Consider the following 17,717-nt stretch of genomic DNA (forward strand, 5'->3'; position numbering starts at 1 on the left):
AGTCGAGCGGGCCACAGCGCGAATTGGTCAATGGCAGGCAGCAGGCAGCAGGCAGCAGGCAGCGGCAGCGGCAGCGGCAGCGACGTCAGCGTCGAGGCCAACGTCAGCGTCGAGCGTTGAGCGCGCCAAGCGCTTTGTATGTAATGTTAGCGTAGTTAAAAACTTGACGAGCTTTTTTTGTTTTTTTTTTTTTTTTTGTTCGTTTTGTTGTATTTTATTTTCGTCAGCTTTCTTCAGGTGCGCGCTCTTCACTGATAGCCGCCAGTTTATCAGCCAACTGTGCGGTTGGCATTGACAGCATAGCATAACCATAAAAATAAAAACTTTACAAAATTGTATTTGTTTTGGTTTTTTTTTTTTTTGTTTTTTTTTTTTTACTTTTTGCATACACAGCTTTTTGTATTTATTTTGGTTTTGTTTTTGTTGTTGTTTTTTTTTTTTTTTTTGGTATAAAAAAGTAGTACAAAAGTTTAATGCTATTAATTTGTGGCTTGTTTTCAATTGAAATACGTGGATTTGTTTACGAAATGAAACAAATGTACAAATATAAACAAATAAACGTGTGCCCAACAGGTGGGTGCAAGTGTGTGTAAGTGTGGTGGTAGTGTCTGTGTGTGTCTGTGTGTGTCAGTGTGTATCTGTGTGTGTGCGGCTCTTGGGTCTGGGTTTATTTACTCGCCGGTCATCATCTCCATGAATTCTGTAAATTAAACAAAATGACAGACATTAAACCGACAGCCAGAAACAGAATCGACTTTATAAATAAAAATATATTCATTTGTAAAATGTATGCCACGAAAACAAAATATATGGAAATTCGTAATTCCACACAACTATTTTGTTTTTGTTTTTTTTTCATATATAATTTATGTGTCGCGCGCCTAAAAATAGCCTCGATATGCTCCAAAACGATCAGAGGCGAGCTGTCATAATCGAGAACTCAAGATCAACAGAACCGCGTTGTCATCCAAGCATCTAGCTGATGTTTACAAAAAAAAAAAAAAAAAAAACATACTGTGGGTGTAAATGGGCTGTGTGTGTGTGTGTGTGTGTGTGTGTGGGTGTGGGTGTGTGTGTGTGTTTACGTGGGCGCTTTTCGCAAGCGACTAGAAACGATTCCAAAAGCTAAATGCATACATATGTATCTATAGCATATTTTTTGTACTCACCATCGAAATCAACTGTACCGGAGCCATCGCTATCGATTTCCTCGATCATGATGTCCAATTCCTGTTCGGTCAGCTGATCGTCGAGCTCCTTGAGGATCTCCTTCAGACAGGTGGTGGGAATGAAGCCGTTGCCCTGTTTATCATACAAGCGGAACGCCTCGCGCAGCTCCTTCTGCATGGCCTCGGCATCCTCCTCCACAATGAACTTGGCAGCCAGCTGCACGAACTCACCGAATTCCAAGCGACCAGACTCTATAATCAAAATCAAATATAGTATGCATATATTTTTAGTAAATTGTCAAGTAGCTGGAAGTGTTCAAATAATTCCGTATAATATACGGCAAATTGTTCATAAATTTATGACACTTTCTGTATGAAATATGACCACGAAATTGAAGCAGCTTGTTTAAGGCCCATATATATAGTACTATAGCTGATAATGAATGGGGCGCTATTATATATAATAATATTATGAATTGTTTCCAGCATAAATTGGTGTACTTACTGTCTTCGTCAACCTCCTCGATCAGTTCCTCCAAGATCTTCTTGTCGAAGGGCTGACCTAAATGCGATCAATTTATGATTACAGGGTATTCTAGGGTATGCTGACTGAAAGTATCTGATCTTACCCATCAAACGGAGAATATCGGCAACCATTTCGGTGGGTATGCTGCCAGTCTTTTGATGATCGAAGCTGTTGAACGCCTTCTGGAGCACGGCAATTTGCTCAGGTGTCAGATCCTCATCCTGTTTGAAAAAAACTTTTTAATCCCTGGGCATATATTAACGTAACGTTCTATTGAGACTTACCACGATGTTCACGTTGCTCATGTTGCTGCTGTTTGTATAAATTAATTGATCTGAAACTGAGAGATTTTACGAACCGATCACCTCGGAGTATTCGTGGCTACTACAAAGAAATGCGGCTGCGTTTTCCAAAATATAGCGCAAAATTATTCAGATCGACTGTCTCTGAACTTGCCACAGGCACACACACACACGCACACGCACACACATGAGCACGAAGAGACGAACCCGAGACGTTCATTTCGGAATATGTAGCACATTTCCACGCCGATGCCTGATTTTTATTGTTTTTTAGAAAGAACTGTAAATGCGCGATCAAAAACAAAATTAAAACGATCGTCCACGTCCACGTTCACGTTCAAGACGTACGCCGGGCAGAATGTGAGCCGTATAGTGGTTTTCCACAGACACGCCATCAGCCAGCAATCACAGCGAAACCATCAGCAGAAGGAGCACGGAGCAGGGGGCAGGGAGAGGGAGGCATTGCCTATGGAAGCTGCATGAATCGCCAGCTATAATGCGATGCGTTGCGCTCTTTGCATATACACCAAAATATATACACATTACATATACATACTATATAGATATATATATATATATATATATATATACAGACAGATGCTTATATAGACAGCAGTTGCACGACAAGAACACACGAGATATGGAGAAATGCCCCAATGAAGCATGCGCTAGACAACGCATAGAGAACCGCACGCTACAATTAAATTTAGGAGCATATTGTTTCTCTGTTGAACTTGGCAGCTCTGAATTCAAACGGCATTCAATTTAATTTAATGCGCACAAATCAAGTAGGCGTACGGAGCCTTAAGTGATTTCATGAGAAGCGCAAAGAGAGGCGCTCGAAATTGTTTACAGCCAAGAGCTGCTCGAAAATACATTTGATTACATATTAAAATAATGTCACGTATTATTGTTAAGCACTTAAGCAAATACTTGTATGGCAAATATCTATAACAAGCTAACGATTCATAACATTAGGTGTGGCTTTCACTTAAGCCATAATAATTAAATTAAGTACAACTTTATTCAATTTGAGTATTCAATAAAATAGGCAGAGACTTTTATTCTGTACATTTATTAGCTGTAGCTGCCTTTTTTTTGTAAATAAAACTTTAATACAACATTTAAGCCCCAATGGATTGTTTTCGATGGTTTCAATTAACGCGATATGATAGCGTGACGAAAATAGTTGGCACAACAACCAAAGTAAACCCTTGAACGCAAACTACTTAAATGTTATTTATTACGAGTATTGATATACTTGCAACTGAGACGCGATTAGTTGCGAAATTTGCTGCCGGCTGGCACCGAGCCGGTGGCAACTCCACCCTGGTTAAGCAGCGCGGTGAGCGTGGCGTGCGATGAGCTGAGCGCCGAGCTGCTGGCCAGGAGCTTGGCTTTGAGAGGATTTGTGGTGCTGCTGCCCACGACGGTGCCCTGTAAACAGGGCGTGACGGCTGTGGCTGGCAGCTCCTTCGAGGCGGCAGCGGCATCTTCCACTGCGGGCGTTGGCGTCTGCTGTGGCTGGGCGGGCACGCCCTGGAGCAGGGCATTGCGCAAATGGCTGTTGTTGTTGCTGATCAACTGCTGCTGCTGCTGCTGCTGCTGCTGCGCCTGTTGCTGCTGCAGCTGCAGCTGCTGTTGCTGGTGGAGCTGCTGCAGCTGTTGCTGTTGATTGGTGGTCATTATAAACGAGTTGGTGATCAAGCCGCGACTTTTGATGTTCAAGTCCACAAAGAAGAGCTTCATTTTCTGTATCATGGTCTCGGTCACATTGAAGGTGAGCATCATGCTGAGATCAATGTTGGTCTTGTGCCGGTACAGATCGTGGGTTTGCTGCAGCCGACAGACCTCGTCGTAGATGAGAAACAAGAAGCGCGAACTGCGACTCTCGGCGGGAATAATGCCGCGTGCCGCTAGCCACTCACGATCCTCAGCGTCGGGCAGATAGCGTATTATCTCCGGATGTTTGCTGGCCAAACGTGCGCCGCCCAGCTCCTTGCCATCAATGCTAAAGCCAAAGGCCAAATTCGCCTGCACGTCCAGCACAAATTTTGTGCTGGTCGAGATTTGTGCGGTGTTCCAGAAGATCTGACGACGCACGGGCGTGGGCAAAGGCCCGCTAATAAGCGGTGTGCGTTGCAATTGCAACAAATGCGGCTGCTGCTGCTGATGTGGTTGTTGTTGCTGGAGATGTTGTTGTTGCAGCTGTTGCTGCTGCTGATGCTGCTGCAGACGCAATTGTTGTTGCTGCTGCTGTAGATTTGCAGCACAGGGCATGGGTTTGCCCGCGGCCACGGCATAGCACATGCTGTTGGTAAACATTTTGCTGGTGTTGTAGTCGAGCGGCTTGGCGGGCCGCTTCAAGGCCAAACGCTGCTGCTCCGTAACAACTGTTGTTGTTGCCGCACCGATGGGACGTTGTTGTCGCAGCACAAAATTTGTATACTGCGCCTTAGCATTCTCCAGCAGCGCACAAGAGGACATCTTCTGAAGCGTTTCCTCGTTCACCGCATGCTGTCCCAGATTCTCTTTGATGTTGCCAAAGGCGGGCTTGAAGTAGTTCTACACGAGTTGCAAAAAGAAAGCTTATTGATGTGTTATGATTGGGATGGACTGCAACCACTTACGTTCATATAACGCTTGATAATTTCATTGACCTCCGCATCGAAAGCCTGCTGCACGCTGATGCGCAACAGCTCCAGAGCTCGCATCGCCGACTCGGCACTGCCGCCGCTCTCCATGTTGTGTACGCCATTGTAACGTTGACGGATGCGCTGCAGCATTGTCTCCGCCATTTCCGACGTTGTAACATATTTCTGTTGAGTAAGGAATAAGTTTCACGAAAATGGCTTTAAACGGAGACACAGAAAAAGGCAGACGGAGACGTCTCCTTTTATGCACTTCACAGGGTATACAAATAAAGGGAAGGAGTTAGTTACTTCCCGTTTGCAAGGTGTATATTTTCTGCCAACTCAACACAAACGTAACTTAATAGATACACCTCAAGTCCAAGCTCGGCTACGCACCCGTGCATTTTCCGTTCCGTTCTCCGTCGTCGGCTCTGTTTCCCTTTCCGTTTGTTTCATGGGACTGGCTGCGCGTGTGTCCATGGAGTGCGTCGTCTGATTGGAACAGTCTGAGTCATCCGATGAAGAATTCGCCTGCAGTGCTCCAGGCGAGCGCTGCTGTGCATCGCTGCCGCTGCTGTTGTGCGCTGTGCTCGCCGCGTCGCTTAGAATCTTCCAACTGCGCTGTATGACCATAATGAATCAATGTGTTTTGTTTTTTTTTTTTTCGTGTTGTTAATTTTGTAAAGCTTTTCATAAATTTGAGCTGCCTTCGAGCTGCTGGGTTTTTTATCTGGGCTGCGTTCTGGCCAGGCAGCCAGGGTCTGCAGTGCGCACGCGTCGTAAAGCCACCACCAGAGCTCATACCCCCACCCAAAAAAGCGAAAGCGATGGGCAGACGAGGCTCAACAGCTGCCGCCGACAGCTGATGATGCCGGGCTGCAATCCATATCCAGTTCGCCTAGCTCTAGACGTCGCTCACGATCCAACAAACTGCGCAGCTCAGCAAATTCCTCCAACTCATCGTCCGGCTCCTGGTCCATGGCAGCCGAACTGGCAGCAGCAGCTGGCTCTTTGGCTGCCTCCTCGGTGGCTGCTTTACCCGCTTTCTTGTGCTGTTGTCGCTGCTCCAGCAATTTCTTGTCAAAATCATCCATGAAGTCCAGCGCTGCGCTAGGCAGATAATCCTCCGGCGCCTCGTAGCCGCTGTGCACGGGCAGGTTGAGCACATCGGGCAGCATATAAGCAAAAAGCCAGCAGACGAGAGGCGTGGTGCCGCACGTATAGCTTGCCTCCTTGTGATAGAAGAGCAGACCGTCCAGCTCCGGCTTGTTGTCCTCCCATTGCGGATAACGTTGCAGCGCCTGCTCCACAGCGTTCGCATCCTCAAAGTCGTAGTATTCCAGCAGCTTGAACGGCTTTTCGTTGCGTTTGCTGCACTGGCTCAGCTCGCCGCGCTCATCGAAGCGTGAGCGCAGCCAAAAGAATCGAAAATTGGCATCGCAGTCGAGCAGCTGCTGCTGACCAAACGACAGCGCATCCAGCACATAGAAAGTTTCCAGTTGCGGCACATACACGCAATCGAGCACGGTTTTAAACTTCTGCACGTAACCATCGCCCGGCAGCAGAGTGCGCAGCTGCATGGTTATGCGGCCTGCCTTGTTGTACACCTTGGTGCGTCCATTGCTGGCGATGACCAGGCACCGCTTGCCCACCGGGCAGGGCAGCAAGAGCCAATCGCATAAGTTCTCGGGACGATGACGCAGCCATTCTGACTGTTGCAGTCGCAAATGTGGCGTCTTGCGGCTGCTGTTGTTGCTGCTGCTGGCGCGATTGCGCTGCCTGCTCTGTTTCCGCTGCGTATTACTTTGCCCTTCTGGTTGCTCCGGCGCTTCCTCATCCTCGCCATCATCAGAGTCTGGCATGGGCCGATGCACATCTTGCTGCTGCTGGCGTCGCTGTTTTTGTTCATATAGCAGCTGCTGTTGGCGCAGCTTTTGCTGCTCGCCCAAATCTACGCTCTTTTTGTACAGTTCCTTATAATTATTGCTCATGTCTGTAAAATGTTGCAAAACTCACACAATAAACAAAACACCGGCGCTGCGAATATTATGTCGACGATCTGGCGGCAAACGGTCACACTGGCGATAGTACAACACATATCGATATATTTGCGTTGCAATCGATATTCATCAACAGCTGTTTTACATACGCTTACTCTTCTATTGCCGGCTATAAATTGTAACTTTTATTATTTATTTAATAAGTTCTTTAAATGCGCCCAAAACATGAATAAAGCCTCGCGTCTCTTTTGGCCCGTTTTAATTACACCAAAAAATGCCGTTGTCAAGCAAACGGAGCAACTGTCACGCAGTCAAAAGGTAAAAGTGAACTCTGTTACGAAAGCAGCAAAACGATAATGAATTTCCTATGAACTGCAGCTTTTAATGGAACTTGGCCTAATCAAGTCGGGCAGCAATGGCACCTACCAGATTATGCCCATCGCCCAGCGCGTCGTAGACAAATGCATTAGCCTGGTGCAGCGCAATATGCAAGAGGCGGGCGGCCAAAAGATCAGCCTGCCCGTCCTCACGCCGGCACAGCTCTGGAAGAAGACGGGCCGGCTGGAGGGAGACATATCCGAGTTCTATATGGTGCGCGATCGCAGCGGCAAACAGTTCCTAATGAGTCCAGTGAGTATGATATTTCCGTACATAAATATAAACTAACCCTCAACAGACTCATGAGGAAGCGGTTACGGCCATGCTGGCCACAGCGGCGCCCATTTCGTATCGCCAGCTGCCTTTGCGTCTGTATCAGATTGGTCCCAAGTTTCGGGATGAGCTTAAGTCGCGTTTTGGACTGATGCGCGCCAAGGAATTCCTCATGAAGGACATGTACACATTCGATGTAAGTAAGGAGGCAGCGGAGTGCACTTATGCTACAGTCAGCGATGCCTACGAGCGCTTCTTCAGGCAGCTAGAGGTGCCGTTTGTCAAAGGTGCGTGCCAACAGGACCATCACGTGTGTCCATTAATATCCTTGACTCTTCCACAGTTGAGGCAGCCACGGGCATTATGGGCGGCAGCTTGTCGCATGAATATCATTATATTTCTCCAGTCGGCGAGGATACGCTGCTCAATTGTAGCGCCTGCGGCTATGCTGGAAATGCCGAAGTCCTGGGCAGCGATGCAGAAACTGCCAGCACGTGTCCCAGCTGCCAGAGCACGCAGCTGAGTCGTGTGCGCGGCGTGGAGGTGGCACACACCTTTCTGCTAGGCGACAAGTACTCCAAGCCATTGGGCGCTACTTTTCTAAACAAGTCGGGCAAACCAGAAACGCTCCAGATGGGCTGTTATGGCGTAGGCATAACACGCGTTATTGCTGCAGCGCTGGAGGTGCTATCCACGGAACAGGAACTGCGCTGGCCCAAGCTGCTGGCACCCTACGATGTCTGCCTGATCGGACCCAAGCAAGGCAGCAAGGAGCAGGCGCCAGTGGAGCGCTTAGAAAATGAGCTACTTCAGCAGCTTACACAAATCTGTGGCGCCGAGCAGCTGCTGCACGACGAGCGCAAAGAGCTGACCATAGGCAAACGTCTGCTGGATGCCAAGCGCCTGGGCCATCCGCTGACCATTGTAGTGGGCGCCAAGGCAGCTCAGCAGGAAGCGCCTCAGCTGGAGCTGCATGCAAGCGGCGCTGAAAAAATGGAGCTAAGCGCAGCCGAAGTGCTGCGGGTTGTTGCGACGCATGTGCAGCACAAGCAGCAGCTGCTGCAGCAGCAGCAGATGCCCAGCCATGAACAGGATACAAGCGAGAGTCAAGCTGTTGGCCATGTGCATTAGCTTTATAAATGTAATAAAGATAACAATAACTCAAAACAAGTGGAAGAATGTTTTGCAACCAAGCTGATTAACCCGCATCAGCGCCGTGCCCCGACCAGCTATTGCTCCGCATAGTCCGGCTCGGGTATCTGTGGATAAATCTGTACCTGAGGCTTGCGCGGCGGCGGCGGCGGTTTGTTGATCACGCTCGTGTACGACCAGGGCATCTGATTGCGGAGCTCCTCACTGACGCGTGGATTAGACGGCTGTGCTGGATATATTTCCGAATAACGACTATTTAGGGCTGAGCTCGTGGCCAGCTGTTGTGCTGCTGGCGACAGTGGCCGTGGCGTTGCGGGCTCCGAGGGCGGATAGTTGAGCTGATCGGGATGGGCATTTGTGTTGCGATACGTGTTGATCTCCGGCTGGGCTGGCGGTGACTGCAGCACCTGCGACTGCTGTGACTGCTGATGCTGCAGCAGCTGCTGCTGCTGCTGCTGAGGTGGAGGCAACACCAGGACCGGCGACTGCAGCGAGCTGCGATCGTTAGGCTGATAGCGGGAATCCTGTCGTTCCAACATGTCTGACGTTTGCGCTGGTATGAATATGGGCAACGGCTTGGGGCGTATCTGCTCCGGATACTGTGGCTCCAGCTCGGACTGCGGTGTTATTGCCGCTGGCGCCGTCGGCTGCTGCACCTCATGCTCCACCGGCACCACAGGCGGCGGTGTCTGCTGGCGCCTGGCCGCCTCATTATTGCTAGCCTTGGCGGCCGTCTGGTTGGCCAACACATTCGAAAGCGACAGACAGAAGATGCCGCCAATCAGGTTCAGCAGCCAGATGAGCACCACGCGGCAACTGATGCAGGTCAGCAATATGGCGGGCGTGGAAAAGTAGACGTCAAAGGTCTCCAAAGCTTTTATCAGTTGACTGGTCAGATCATCCGACTCGACGCCCACAAAATCGAAGGTATCTTCCAGGGACTGCACAGGAAATAAAACTTCATATAGAATCTCCAAAGGGCAGGCAGAATTTACTAAAACCTACCAAAGTTTTGGTTATGTCCAGGGCATGGTAGACAGTGGCCACCACGTCCAGAATGCAGCCAGCCAGCACGGACAAGAACCAGGGCCAGTAGATGGCACCAGAGATCAGTTTTGTGGTGGCGCAGCACAAAGTGACTATGGCAAATGGAAATTTATATTAATACATATATATTTATAGCTATATCTGATGTAGGACTCACGTATGATAAGCACTGAGGAGGCCACCCACAAGCCGCTGACCACGGCATAGGTGACCATGAATATGAATTCGCGATGCGTCACCTCATAGGATTTGGACCAGTCCATGGTCAGTTCGAAGGTAGAGCCCTGGAAATCGATGGCCGGAGATTCGCATTCCTCCTCTGTAGGATATATTTAAATTACGATTCTTGCTGAGATTAGGCAGCGACAGTTACTTACGCACAAAGTATATCAGGTCCATGGCAAACTTGAAGGGTTCTTTGGCAATATCCGATGTTGTCTGACAGTCCCGCAATGTTATGCCCCATATTGCGAGTGCCAGGTAAACGAGTCCTTGTACCTGAAACGAAATTAATGTCAAATTAGCGAGTAAGAATCTCAAAACTTATATTAATAAGTAATTTTATTTAATTGCTACCTGTTTCTAAGCTGACCCTAAACTTAATACTTTCAAGCCGGATCGGTTGACAACTTAAAAGTTTCATGTAACAGCTTTCCGCCAATTTTCCGACCTTGCAGGTGGATTTCATAATATCGCCGAAACATGCTTTCAATTATATTTCATCTATTCTATTTTCTATGCTGAGCTTTAAAAGTTATGTTTAAGCGAATCGGACCAAAATTGAAAGGCAGCTCATATGGGCTTACTGCTCCACTTCCACTTAGGAAGGTGGATTTTCCGAAAAGTGTGAAACAACAAAAGAATTTTGAGAAAGAAAGAAAAAAAATGTAATTATAGTCAAATTGAAGATAAAGCAAAAAAGTTGCATGCAATCAATTTCCACCTTTGCGGGCGGAAATTCCAAATTCGCTGAAACACGTAAACATTAAGTTACGATATGATAATGCATTGCTGTAAACGAAGAAAATAAGGTATTTGCTCTGAAAAGACATTCTTATATTGCATTAATCAATAAGTAATCGTGGCTCAGTAAATTATCTGGTAATTGCTCGGGAAATTTTTGTGAATCTACAACAAATCTATCATTTAGATAAGAAAAAAATCATGAAATTAAAAAGCATACAATAATTTTCTTTAAATTAGTTAGTAATAGAACATGATGTGAAAAAATTCGTGGAAATAATAAAAACGATTTGACAAAGGAATTAATGATATCTTTCTCTTTGACATAACTTGACTGACGAATGTTTGTTTTATGATGAAATTGAGCAGAGCTCAGGCTGTATCTTGATCTTGGAAATTGTTGTAAATCATTTGGGATCTATTATAAATAGTTGGACTTACCAATATGACAACGGCCATAAATAGCATAAAGCACTTGGCGAATCCCACGCTGACGCCGGCCATGTTTTCAGGTTATCCTTATTTGTATTTTGGTTGGTTTTTTTGAGTTGGTTTTAATGCCAATTGACTGGCCACTACAATGACTCGATAAGACCACGCACGCAATACCTTTTGGCTGTAAATTCAATTAGAAATTAGAAAAGAGCTTTGCCAAATTTGTGTATCTAATCAAGTTAATGAGTTCTTCATCAATTTTGTATATTTGGGGGGAATTGAATATTCAATTCAAATTCAAATTATCTTATATATTAATTGTTATCACAAGCACAGGTGAGTCACCGAATGAGTGCACTTGAATGAAATTACACTGTCGCACTTGCTTGTACTTTTATATAGAGACATCGACTCGGGCGATACGCATGGCACGGCCATAAAGAATATTAACAACTGTTTTTTAATTTGTTGTTGTTGTTGTTGTTATCTCGCTCACCGTTCGAATTCTGTGTGGTTGTGCACTTGGACAGGTGGAAAAGCGTAGCGCATACGCCGGCTGCTTTTCTTGGACTGAGAGCGAGCTGTCGCTATGTTGGAGCCGGGCAACGCATCCGCCATTGAATGGCCATCGACAATGGGCTCTTGGCTCTTGGCTCTCGGCTCAGTTGTAGTTTTTTTTCTATTCTGTTTTTTGGCATTCTGATAAGATAAACCTAATGAAAATTTAAGGGTAACAATTGCTATCAAAAGTTAAACAACAACAATAGCTACACGGTGAGAAAAAGTTGATGGATTTGTAAATTGAATGACTCGATTTAAGTGTGAAGTTCTGCTTAGAAGCACAACTTTTAAGTAATTCCAGCTCTTGGCTCAAATTTCTTGTTTTAAGTAAATATAAACTTAAATTCAGTTCGATTTATCTTAATTTTCTAAAGCTTTATATACGTATAACTCCCAATATTTTTGCTCAAAGCTTTTTCACGCCTGTTTAAAGACTATTTGAACTTATCTTAAATTATGCAGAAATAAATTTAGTTTCAAGAAACTTTAGGCTTAAATACCTTTCCTTAGCGAATCAAAGATTGTAGATCTATTTTAAGACCATTTGGAACTTAACTGAAATAAAGAATTTTCTTTGAGCTTAAATCTTAAGAACTTTTTATTTACGAAACAAATTGAAGTTAGTCCAAAGTTTTTCTCTCTGTGTATTCAATGGGCAGCCAGTGACTAGGCCAGGGGCAGCTCAAACTCAGTCAGCGAGCAAATATTTTGAGTACTCGCATTACAAATTGAATATGTATTCACATATGCCGCGTTATCAATAGGCCAACAAACGCCTTATCTGACACCTTTTATTATGTATTTTGGCTTATACTCGTTTGAAATTAAATTAATGTGCAAATACTAAACGCAATATTTATAACAATTCGTGCTAATTTTAACTGTTGAATTGCCTGCTCGTCTAACTGTAAATAGAACAATAATTTGTTTTCGATGCGTCTGTCTAAATTTTTGCAACACGCTGCGTATACTTAATGTCTGCTCTTCTGGTCATGTGGGCCGTCCGCCCCAGCAGCTCCTCCCTCCGCTCTGCCCGACGAGCCGTGTTTGTGCTCGTGCCCGTCTGTTTATCAATTCCGCGATCGTGTTTTGATTGATGTGCGTGGTCTCAAAGGGGAGTGGAGCGGGCGGCGGGCCATATTCAGATCCACATAGATGAGTCAGTGCACCCGAGTGAATCCCAGTGCAATGTGCGCCATAATTGTGCGCAGATACGTGTGGAAGGTATCAGGTGCTTGTTGATAAAACCCCAACCGAGGTGGAGGAGATATATTTACAGAGCTGTAATGAAGAGAGGCGACAAATTATATAATTATCAAATGTGAAGTTGAGCAAGACAAATACTTGAAAGGAATTTGTACACAGATTAGACACAAGAAGTTGTGCAACTCTTATTATTTATTTATTTATTGTTATAAATGGTCGTCAAAATAAGTGCCAACCGAAGTACCTACCTTGCTGTAATAGATAAGTTAAAAGCTGAAGAATATTATTTATTTGGGACTCGACAGAGTTCCGATTCTATTTTAATAGATTGTTCCATTAAATTTGAATAAGTTTTTAAGACAAAATGTCTTATAATAAAAATCAATCATATGAAAACATTAATATTTGTACGGCTTACATAAAATCATGAGAATCGCATAGAAAGACGATAAGGCAAGGTGGGAGGGGAAAAGAATCCGTCTGGTCTAATAAGAGAGATATATAGAGAGAGAAAGATCGAGAAGCAAGTCAATGAGAAATAATTAAAACAGTAGACAGAGGGGAAGAATTTGAGAACGCTTTAAACAGAGCAAGAGAATGAGATTGAGAGAGAGAGAGAGAGAGAGAGAGAGAGAGAGAGAGAGAGAGAGAGAGAGAGATAGAGATGACGATTGGGTAAGAGATTATTAAAAATAGAGGAATGAAAGACAATGAGAACGTGTGGGACAGGGAAAGAAATTGAGAAAGGGCGAGAGTCATCATTTTACAAGAGAGAGAGAGAGAGAGAGAGGCAAAGAATAAGAACACAAATAGGTAGATTGGGGAGAAAGAGGGAAATAAACAGAGATTTAGAGAGCAATCGAGTGAGTAAGAGGAGAAGAAATAAAGAGATCACAGAACAGAATTCGAGAAGAAAAAAGAAATATAAACAATTACAGACAGATGTCAATCTAAATTATAAAATATTTTAAAAAGAAAAGTCATTAAAGAGAAATTTTTATGCAATACACAAACAAAAGTTGAATAAATATTATTTTTGATATTTGGTTAAAAGTATGGTCTTTTTATTACGAAACAGCTTGGCTTTGACTTTAAAAATAATTGAGCAAATAATCAACATATTGGCAATTTTCTCTTTACTCGATAGATTTTCGAAGCATTACTCATTGTTTGATTACATTTTGAATAACGCTTCAAATTGCCGAATCTCAACTAATTAACACTTTTTTTGAGCTTAACAAAATGCGCATGAGTCGAGTTTTGCAAAAGTACACACACCAACATAGTTGGGCAATATTTGAGTAACCTAATTCAATTCTATCGGAAACTTGAAACTAAATTAAACAATTTTCTATTTAGCCCAGACAACAATCAAATCAAGTGAATCTCTGAGCGAGAGCTGACAATAGCGAAACGGAAAAGCGAACTCGAATCGATTGGCATTTCCTTTCACTAGTGGGAAAATTGGTTATGCTCGAGCGAGTCGGAGCCGGAGTGGATGCTAATCCATAGGTGGGTCGGATGTGTGCGCCAGCAATTAGAGCCTCGGTTTGGGCAGAGCTGAGCGTGCGATTTATTGTGTGTGTATTTTTCGAATTTGAATAAAGAGACGCCGTCGGCTGTTTGAGCTTCAGATCAAATCACATGACTTTAATTGAACTTGGCGTAATATAAATATATATGTATATATGCGTGTGTATGTGTGTGTGTGTGTGTGTGGGGAGGGGAGGAAGGTCGATGTGACTTGGCTAAGTCTAGAGGCGTCTCCCAATTCAGACACGGGCGGTCAGGATGACAGGGTTAGCTTCCACCTCGGCCACCTTGGCCTTGAGCTTCTCCTCGACCTCCTTCAGCTTGAGAATGGGATTCTCGGCGGTGGTGCTGGTGCTGGTGCTTGTAATGGTGGTGGTGGTGCTGCTGCCCTTGCTCTCCTCGCTGTTGGTGGTGATCACCTTCTCCGTGGTGCTGGCGCCGGCCGACTCCGGATTGGTGCTGTTGCCCTGCGCTTCGAGACTCTCCACGGGCGCCGTTGAGGTGATCGAAGTCTTGGTGATGCTGATCTTGGTCTGCTTGCCGTCGCTGGGGTCGTTGTTGGCGTCTTCGGTGATGGTGGCCGATGTGATCTTGGTGCGATGCACCTGGAAGGTGGGTATCAGCGGCACTGAGGGACCAGCTTGCGGCAGCACCGACACATGGTCGATGATCAAATGGGCGGGCACGCCCTCATCGCTGAGCGGCACCTTCTTAGTGGTCTGCACCAGAATCTTGCGCTCCTGCCCATCGGCAGGCACAACAATGGTCTCTGCCGCGGCCAGAGGCTCATCGGAGCGCTTGTTTACGCTGTGCTCACCGTTGTCCTGGTCAGGCTTCACCTCGGTCACCTCGGAGTCGGGTGCGCTGGCGCCGTTCAAGCTCAAGGCCGACTGAAACAAGCTGTTCTCCAGATTGCCAATTAGCGCATTGAACGAGACCTGCTTCAGTTCGCCATCGGGATTGGCCACAACCTGACGCTTGAACACATCCTGTGCCGGCTGCTGCTCCACACGCGCGTTCCTGGGCAGGCCAAGAAACAGATCGTTTAGATCGAAGGGTGCGGCCCAACTAGAGCAAGTCGCCGCGGCCAGTAGCTAAAGGGAGAGAGCGAGTTGGGATGAGCATGAGCTGGGCTCTGATGGAGCTGCTGCTACTCACAGTGAATATTAAAGCGCACTTCATGATTGTCGTTGTTTTTATTGCTGCTGCTGATTTAATTTCCGAGTTGTTTTCACCACAAAGTCCAGATTGATAATAAGTTCGCTGACGAGAGGTGTGCGACTTTTTAAACTTAACGCCGGGCGCCTCAAAAAAAAAAAAAAAAAAAAAAACGTTTCAGCTAAGCTTTCAGTTAGCACACTTTGAGCTCGATCAATTTATTTTATTTTATTTTTTTCTCAACTGGTTTGCGCGTGCGTTTCCATACGAAGACCCGCGAATTCTCCTTTAATTGCTCTTTTTTTCTCGATAAACATATATATTTTTAATTAATTTCATCTTTTCTAGATATTCTTTTTGATTTGAGTTTATTAATGGTAATAGATACAACCTTCGGCTAGACACAAATCTCTGTGCATTCGCAGAATTAAATGTTGGCTCAAGGATTGATTATTCAACTTGGGTGCATGTCATATGAGCCGAAGGAATGGCTCCGCACCGTGTGCTCGGCTCGGGTCTGTTTCTTGTTTTGATTCCTGCTAAGCATATTAATTGAATTAACATCAGTTCGCTATATACACGCTTCTTTTTTTTGTTTTAATATTTTTGTTATTTGCTCAAAGATGTTTCCAAGAAATGTTATTCAAAAAATATATGATTTTGTTTACGGGCATTTATTTGCAGCAGGAGCAGGTGAAATTTTGCTGACTAATTTTGTTCGAGTCTTAAACAGCCTCTAAGGTGTTGACAATCAAATTTGTACCAATTTTCACTTTTCGGGCCAGAGCTTTGGACTTCGCGTGGCCCTCAATTAATTGGCTGCTAAAAAGCTAAATAATTGGTCTGAGCTTTGCTGTCTCTGAACTCTGCGTATACAAATCCTTCAAAATGTTAAAAGTACAATTTATTACAAACTGGGCCAAAATTTGAGAGCTTCCGTGGCTTGGTATTTCTGCATATTTGAAATGTTAGAAAATATAATTTTTTAGTGCTGTGATAATTATTGTTGAAGCTGAACCGGGGCCCAATTTGTCAATTAAATTTAGCTGGCAGCAAATGTGCGAATTGATCCATAAAATTTTCCATAAAGCTTTCAATTACTTTTCACAAAATAGAAGAACAAAGACTGAACTTAAGACTTTCCAGCCACCCGCAGCTGCTAATCAATAAATGAAAAGTCGAGATTGTTCTAGTTAATTGTGGCTAAAAAGCAGCTCAAAGCAGTTGATGCCTGTTTTTCCCCCCCCAAAAAAAAAAGGCGATGCCGGATATCGCAGTCGCAGCTCTACTTATAATATTTTATAATAATATTATATTATTTATTTGATTTAAATGACAACATTTAAGCCAATTATAGCTTTCGAGCTTTTGTTTGAATAAAATTTATTATTATTTATAAGTTGCATAAAATGTCTGAATATAATTCAATTAAGGCTTTTGCGCTGAAACCAAAATAAAAACTTAGCAACAATTATGAGAATTAGAAATGCTTCAGACATGCAAATCAATACGAAACTTTAGAAAATTAAATAAACACAAATATAAAAATGAAATGTTTTCATATTTTAACGTTGACGCACGCTGCGTATGAGTGATTTTTGCATAATTCCTTATAGTCATTCCTTATAGTAAGTTTGAAATTTTCGAGAAACAACAAATTGCAGCTTGTAAATAAATATACAACTTTATAAGAATTTCAAATATAAGCCAGGGCGACAAAATGTAAAGATCCAAAATGCTTTTGTCTATAATGTACCATAAAACTTTGTGAAAACTAAAAGAGTAACAACAATTTCCAGGAATTTTCTATTTTAGCTGCGACGCACGCTGCGTATGAGTGATTTTTATATAACAAACAAAAGCACGGCGCACGCTGCGTATGATTAATTAATGCTTGCAATAGAGTTGCATTTGCCAGCACTGGCTAGAGAAAATACACAAATATGCTGAATGCGATTTGTAAACTGCAATTGTTTGGCTTTTTTTCACAGCTTTTTACAATAAACACACGTCACACGGAGCGAATGCGTAATGCGGCAGCTCAGTTATCCAACGCAGCGGGCGGCGAGTGCGTCAGCCAGGAGCGCAATGTTTATGAACCTATTTTTGGGCCAGCAGCCGGGTAAACAACATAAGCCGATTGACTCGGCAATTCAATTGCCCCAGCCTCGCAGGCGCGCGATTTTACACCAAGCCGAGATTTGCGTAGACGGCCGCTGTATTGATACGAAACGAGCACAATTAATTAGAGCCTGCAGCCAGAAAATAACAAAAACAATGGATGGCCCCGTGCCCTGAGCACGTAACTAAAGACAGCGAGAAGCGCGGAGAGGAGTCCGCCGCAACAGTGGCAGACAACAGACAACGGCCAAGCCGAAAAC

At 44.5% G+C, this 17,717-nt stretch overlaps 6 protein-coding genes across 7 annotated transcripts; 1 reads left to right on the top strand and 5 right to left on the bottom strand.

Moving 5' to 3' along the window:
* Window positions 1-394: 394 nt before the first annotated feature.
* TpnC73F (Troponin C at 73F) lies at window positions 395-2,132 on the bottom strand. Its single transcript, XM_002046579.4, has 5 exons — window positions 1,980-2,132; window positions 1,799-1,916; window positions 1,675-1,731; window positions 1,170-1,421; window positions 395-700 (listed from the first exon to the last, which is right to left on the bottom strand). The coding sequence occupies exons 1-5, from the start codon at window positions 1,998-2,000 to the stop codon at window positions 672-674; spliced, it is 477 nt and encodes a 158-aa protein (XP_002046615.1). The 5' UTR covers window positions 2,001-2,132; the 3' UTR covers window positions 395-671.
* A 1,091-nt stretch (window positions 2,133-3,223) lies between these two features.
* On the bottom strand, window positions 3,224-5,263 carry LOC6623558 (mediator of RNA polymerase II transcription subunit 15). The gene is made up of 3 exons (XM_002046580.4): window positions 5,027-5,263; window positions 4,628-4,816; window positions 3,224-4,562 (listed from the first exon to the last, which is right to left on the bottom strand). The coding sequence occupies exons 1-3, from the start codon at window positions 5,261-5,263 to the stop codon at window positions 3,276-3,278; spliced, it is 1,713 nt and encodes a 570-aa protein (XP_002046616.2). The 3' UTR covers window positions 3,224-3,275.
* Window positions 5,264-5,472: 209 nt separating this feature from the next.
* Window positions 5,473-6,708, bottom strand: Snup (snurportin-1). 2 transcript variants are annotated; one of them, XM_032434369.2, is made up of 2 exons: window positions 6,647-6,708; window positions 5,473-6,588 (listed from the first exon to the last, which is right to left on the bottom strand). In XM_032434369.2, the coding sequence occupies exon 2, from the start codon at window positions 6,490-6,492 to the stop codon at window positions 5,473-5,475; it is 1,020 nt and encodes a 339-aa protein (XP_032290260.1). In that variant the 5' UTR covers window positions 6,493-6,588; window positions 6,647-6,708. The 2 variants fall into 2 exon arrangements, with proteins under 2 accessions (XP_032290260.1, XP_015031789.1); XM_015176303.3 differs by having other exon boundaries at window positions 5,473-6,699.
* A 59-nt stretch (window positions 6,709-6,767) lies between these two features.
* Window positions 6,768-9,284, top strand: ProRS-m (prolyl-tRNA synthetase 2-like protein, mitochondrial). Its single transcript, XM_002046581.4, has 4 exons — window positions 6,768-6,948; window positions 7,009-7,260; window positions 7,307-7,568; window positions 7,625-9,284. Exons 1-4 carry the CDS (start codon window positions 6,856-6,858, stop codon window positions 8,410-8,412), a joined length of 1,395 nt encoding a protein of 464 aa, XP_002046617.3. The 5' UTR covers window positions 6,768-6,855; the 3' UTR covers window positions 8,413-9,284.
* Window positions 8,388-11,516, bottom strand: LOC6623239 (signal element on autosome protein 2). The gene is made up of 6 exons (XM_002046582.4): window positions 11,375-11,516; window positions 10,885-11,059; window positions 9,858-9,978; window positions 9,638-9,799; window positions 9,439-9,572; window positions 8,388-9,374 (listed from the first exon to the last, which is right to left on the bottom strand). The coding sequence occupies exons 2-6, from the start codon at window positions 10,945-10,947 to the stop codon at window positions 8,511-8,513; spliced, it is 1,344 nt and encodes a 447-aa protein (XP_002046618.1). The 5' UTR covers window positions 10,948-11,059; window positions 11,375-11,516; the 3' UTR covers window positions 8,388-8,510.
* Window positions 11,517-14,267: 2,751 nt separating this feature from the next.
* On the bottom strand, window positions 14,268-15,478 carry LOC6624343 (uncharacterized). Its single transcript, XM_002046583.4, has 2 exons — window positions 15,337-15,478; window positions 14,268-15,272 (listed from the first exon to the last, which is right to left on the bottom strand). The coding sequence occupies exons 1-2, from the start codon at window positions 15,358-15,360 to the stop codon at window positions 14,418-14,420; spliced, it is 879 nt and encodes a 292-aa protein (XP_002046619.1). The 5' UTR covers window positions 15,361-15,478; the 3' UTR covers window positions 14,268-14,417.
* Window positions 15,479-17,717: the final 2,239 nt, after the last annotated feature.

Source organism: Drosophila virilis, chromosome 3, assembly GCF_030788295.1.
Source record: "Drosophila virilis strain 15010-1051.87 chromosome 3, Dvir_AGI_RSII-ME, whole genome shotgun sequence".
NCBI lineage: Eukaryota > Metazoa > Arthropoda > Insecta > Diptera > Drosophilidae > Drosophila > Drosophila virilis.

Excerpts from the sequence above, each read along its gene's own strand:
- LOC6623239 (XM_002046582.4), bottom strand. The coding sequence starts at position 10,947 with ATGGCCGGCGTCAGCGTGGGATTCGCCAAGTGCTTTATGCTATTTATG. Across the intron at positions 9,979-10,884 it reads TTATGGCCGTTGTCATATTG|GTACAAGGACTCGTTTACCT; the intron begins GTAAGTCCAACT and ends ATTTCGTTTCAG. Across the intron at positions 9,800-9,857 it reads GGACCTGATATACTTTGTGC|AGGAGGAATGCGAATCTCCG; the intron begins GTAAGTAACTGT and ends TATATCCTACAG.
- Snup (XM_015176303.3), bottom strand. The coding sequence starts at position 6,621 with ATGAGCAATAATTATAAGGAACTGTACAAAAAGAGCGTAGATTTGGGC.
- ProRS-m (XM_002046581.4), top strand. The coding sequence starts at position 6,856 with ATGAATAAAGCCTCGCGTCTCTTTTGGCCCGTTTTAATTACACCAAAA. Across the intron at positions 7,261-7,306 it reads AACAGTTCCTAATGAGTCCA|ACTCATGAGGAAGCGGTTAC; the intron begins GTGAGTATGATA and ends AACCCTCAACAG. Across the intron at positions 7,569-7,624 it reads AGAGGTGCCGTTTGTCAAAG|TTGAGGCAGCCACGGGCATT; the intron begins GTGCGTGCCAAC and ends ACTCTTCCACAG.
- LOC6624343 (XM_002046583.4), bottom strand. The coding sequence starts at position 15,360 with ATGAAGTGCGCTTTAATATTCACT. Across the intron at positions 15,273-15,336 it reads AGTGCGCTTTAATATTCACT|CTACTGGCCGCGGCGACTTG; the intron begins GTGAGTAGCAGC and ends CTCTCCCTTTAG.
- LOC6623558 (XM_002046580.4), bottom strand. The coding sequence starts at position 5,263 with ATGGTCATACAGCGCAGTTGGAAGATTCTAAGCGACGCGGCGAGCACA. Across the intron at positions 4,817-5,026 it reads ACGGAACGGAAAATGCACGG|AAATATGTTACAACGTCGGA; the intron begins GTGCGTAGCCGA and ends CTTACTCAACAG. Across the intron at positions 4,563-4,627 it reads TTATCAAGCGTTATATGAAC|AACTACTTCAAGCCCGCCTT; the intron begins GTAAGTGGTTGC and ends CAACTCGTGTAG.
- TpnC73F (XM_002046579.4), bottom strand. The coding sequence starts at position 2,000 with ATGAGCAACGTGAACATCGTG. Across the intron at positions 1,732-1,798 it reads CGATATTCTCCGTTTGATGG|GTCAGCCCTTCGACAAGAAG; the intron begins GTAAGATCAGAT and ends GATCGCATTTAG. Across the intron at positions 1,422-1,674 it reads CGAGGAGGTTGACGAAGACA|AGTCTGGTCGCTTGGAATTC; the intron begins GTAAGTACACCA and ends TTTTGATTATAG.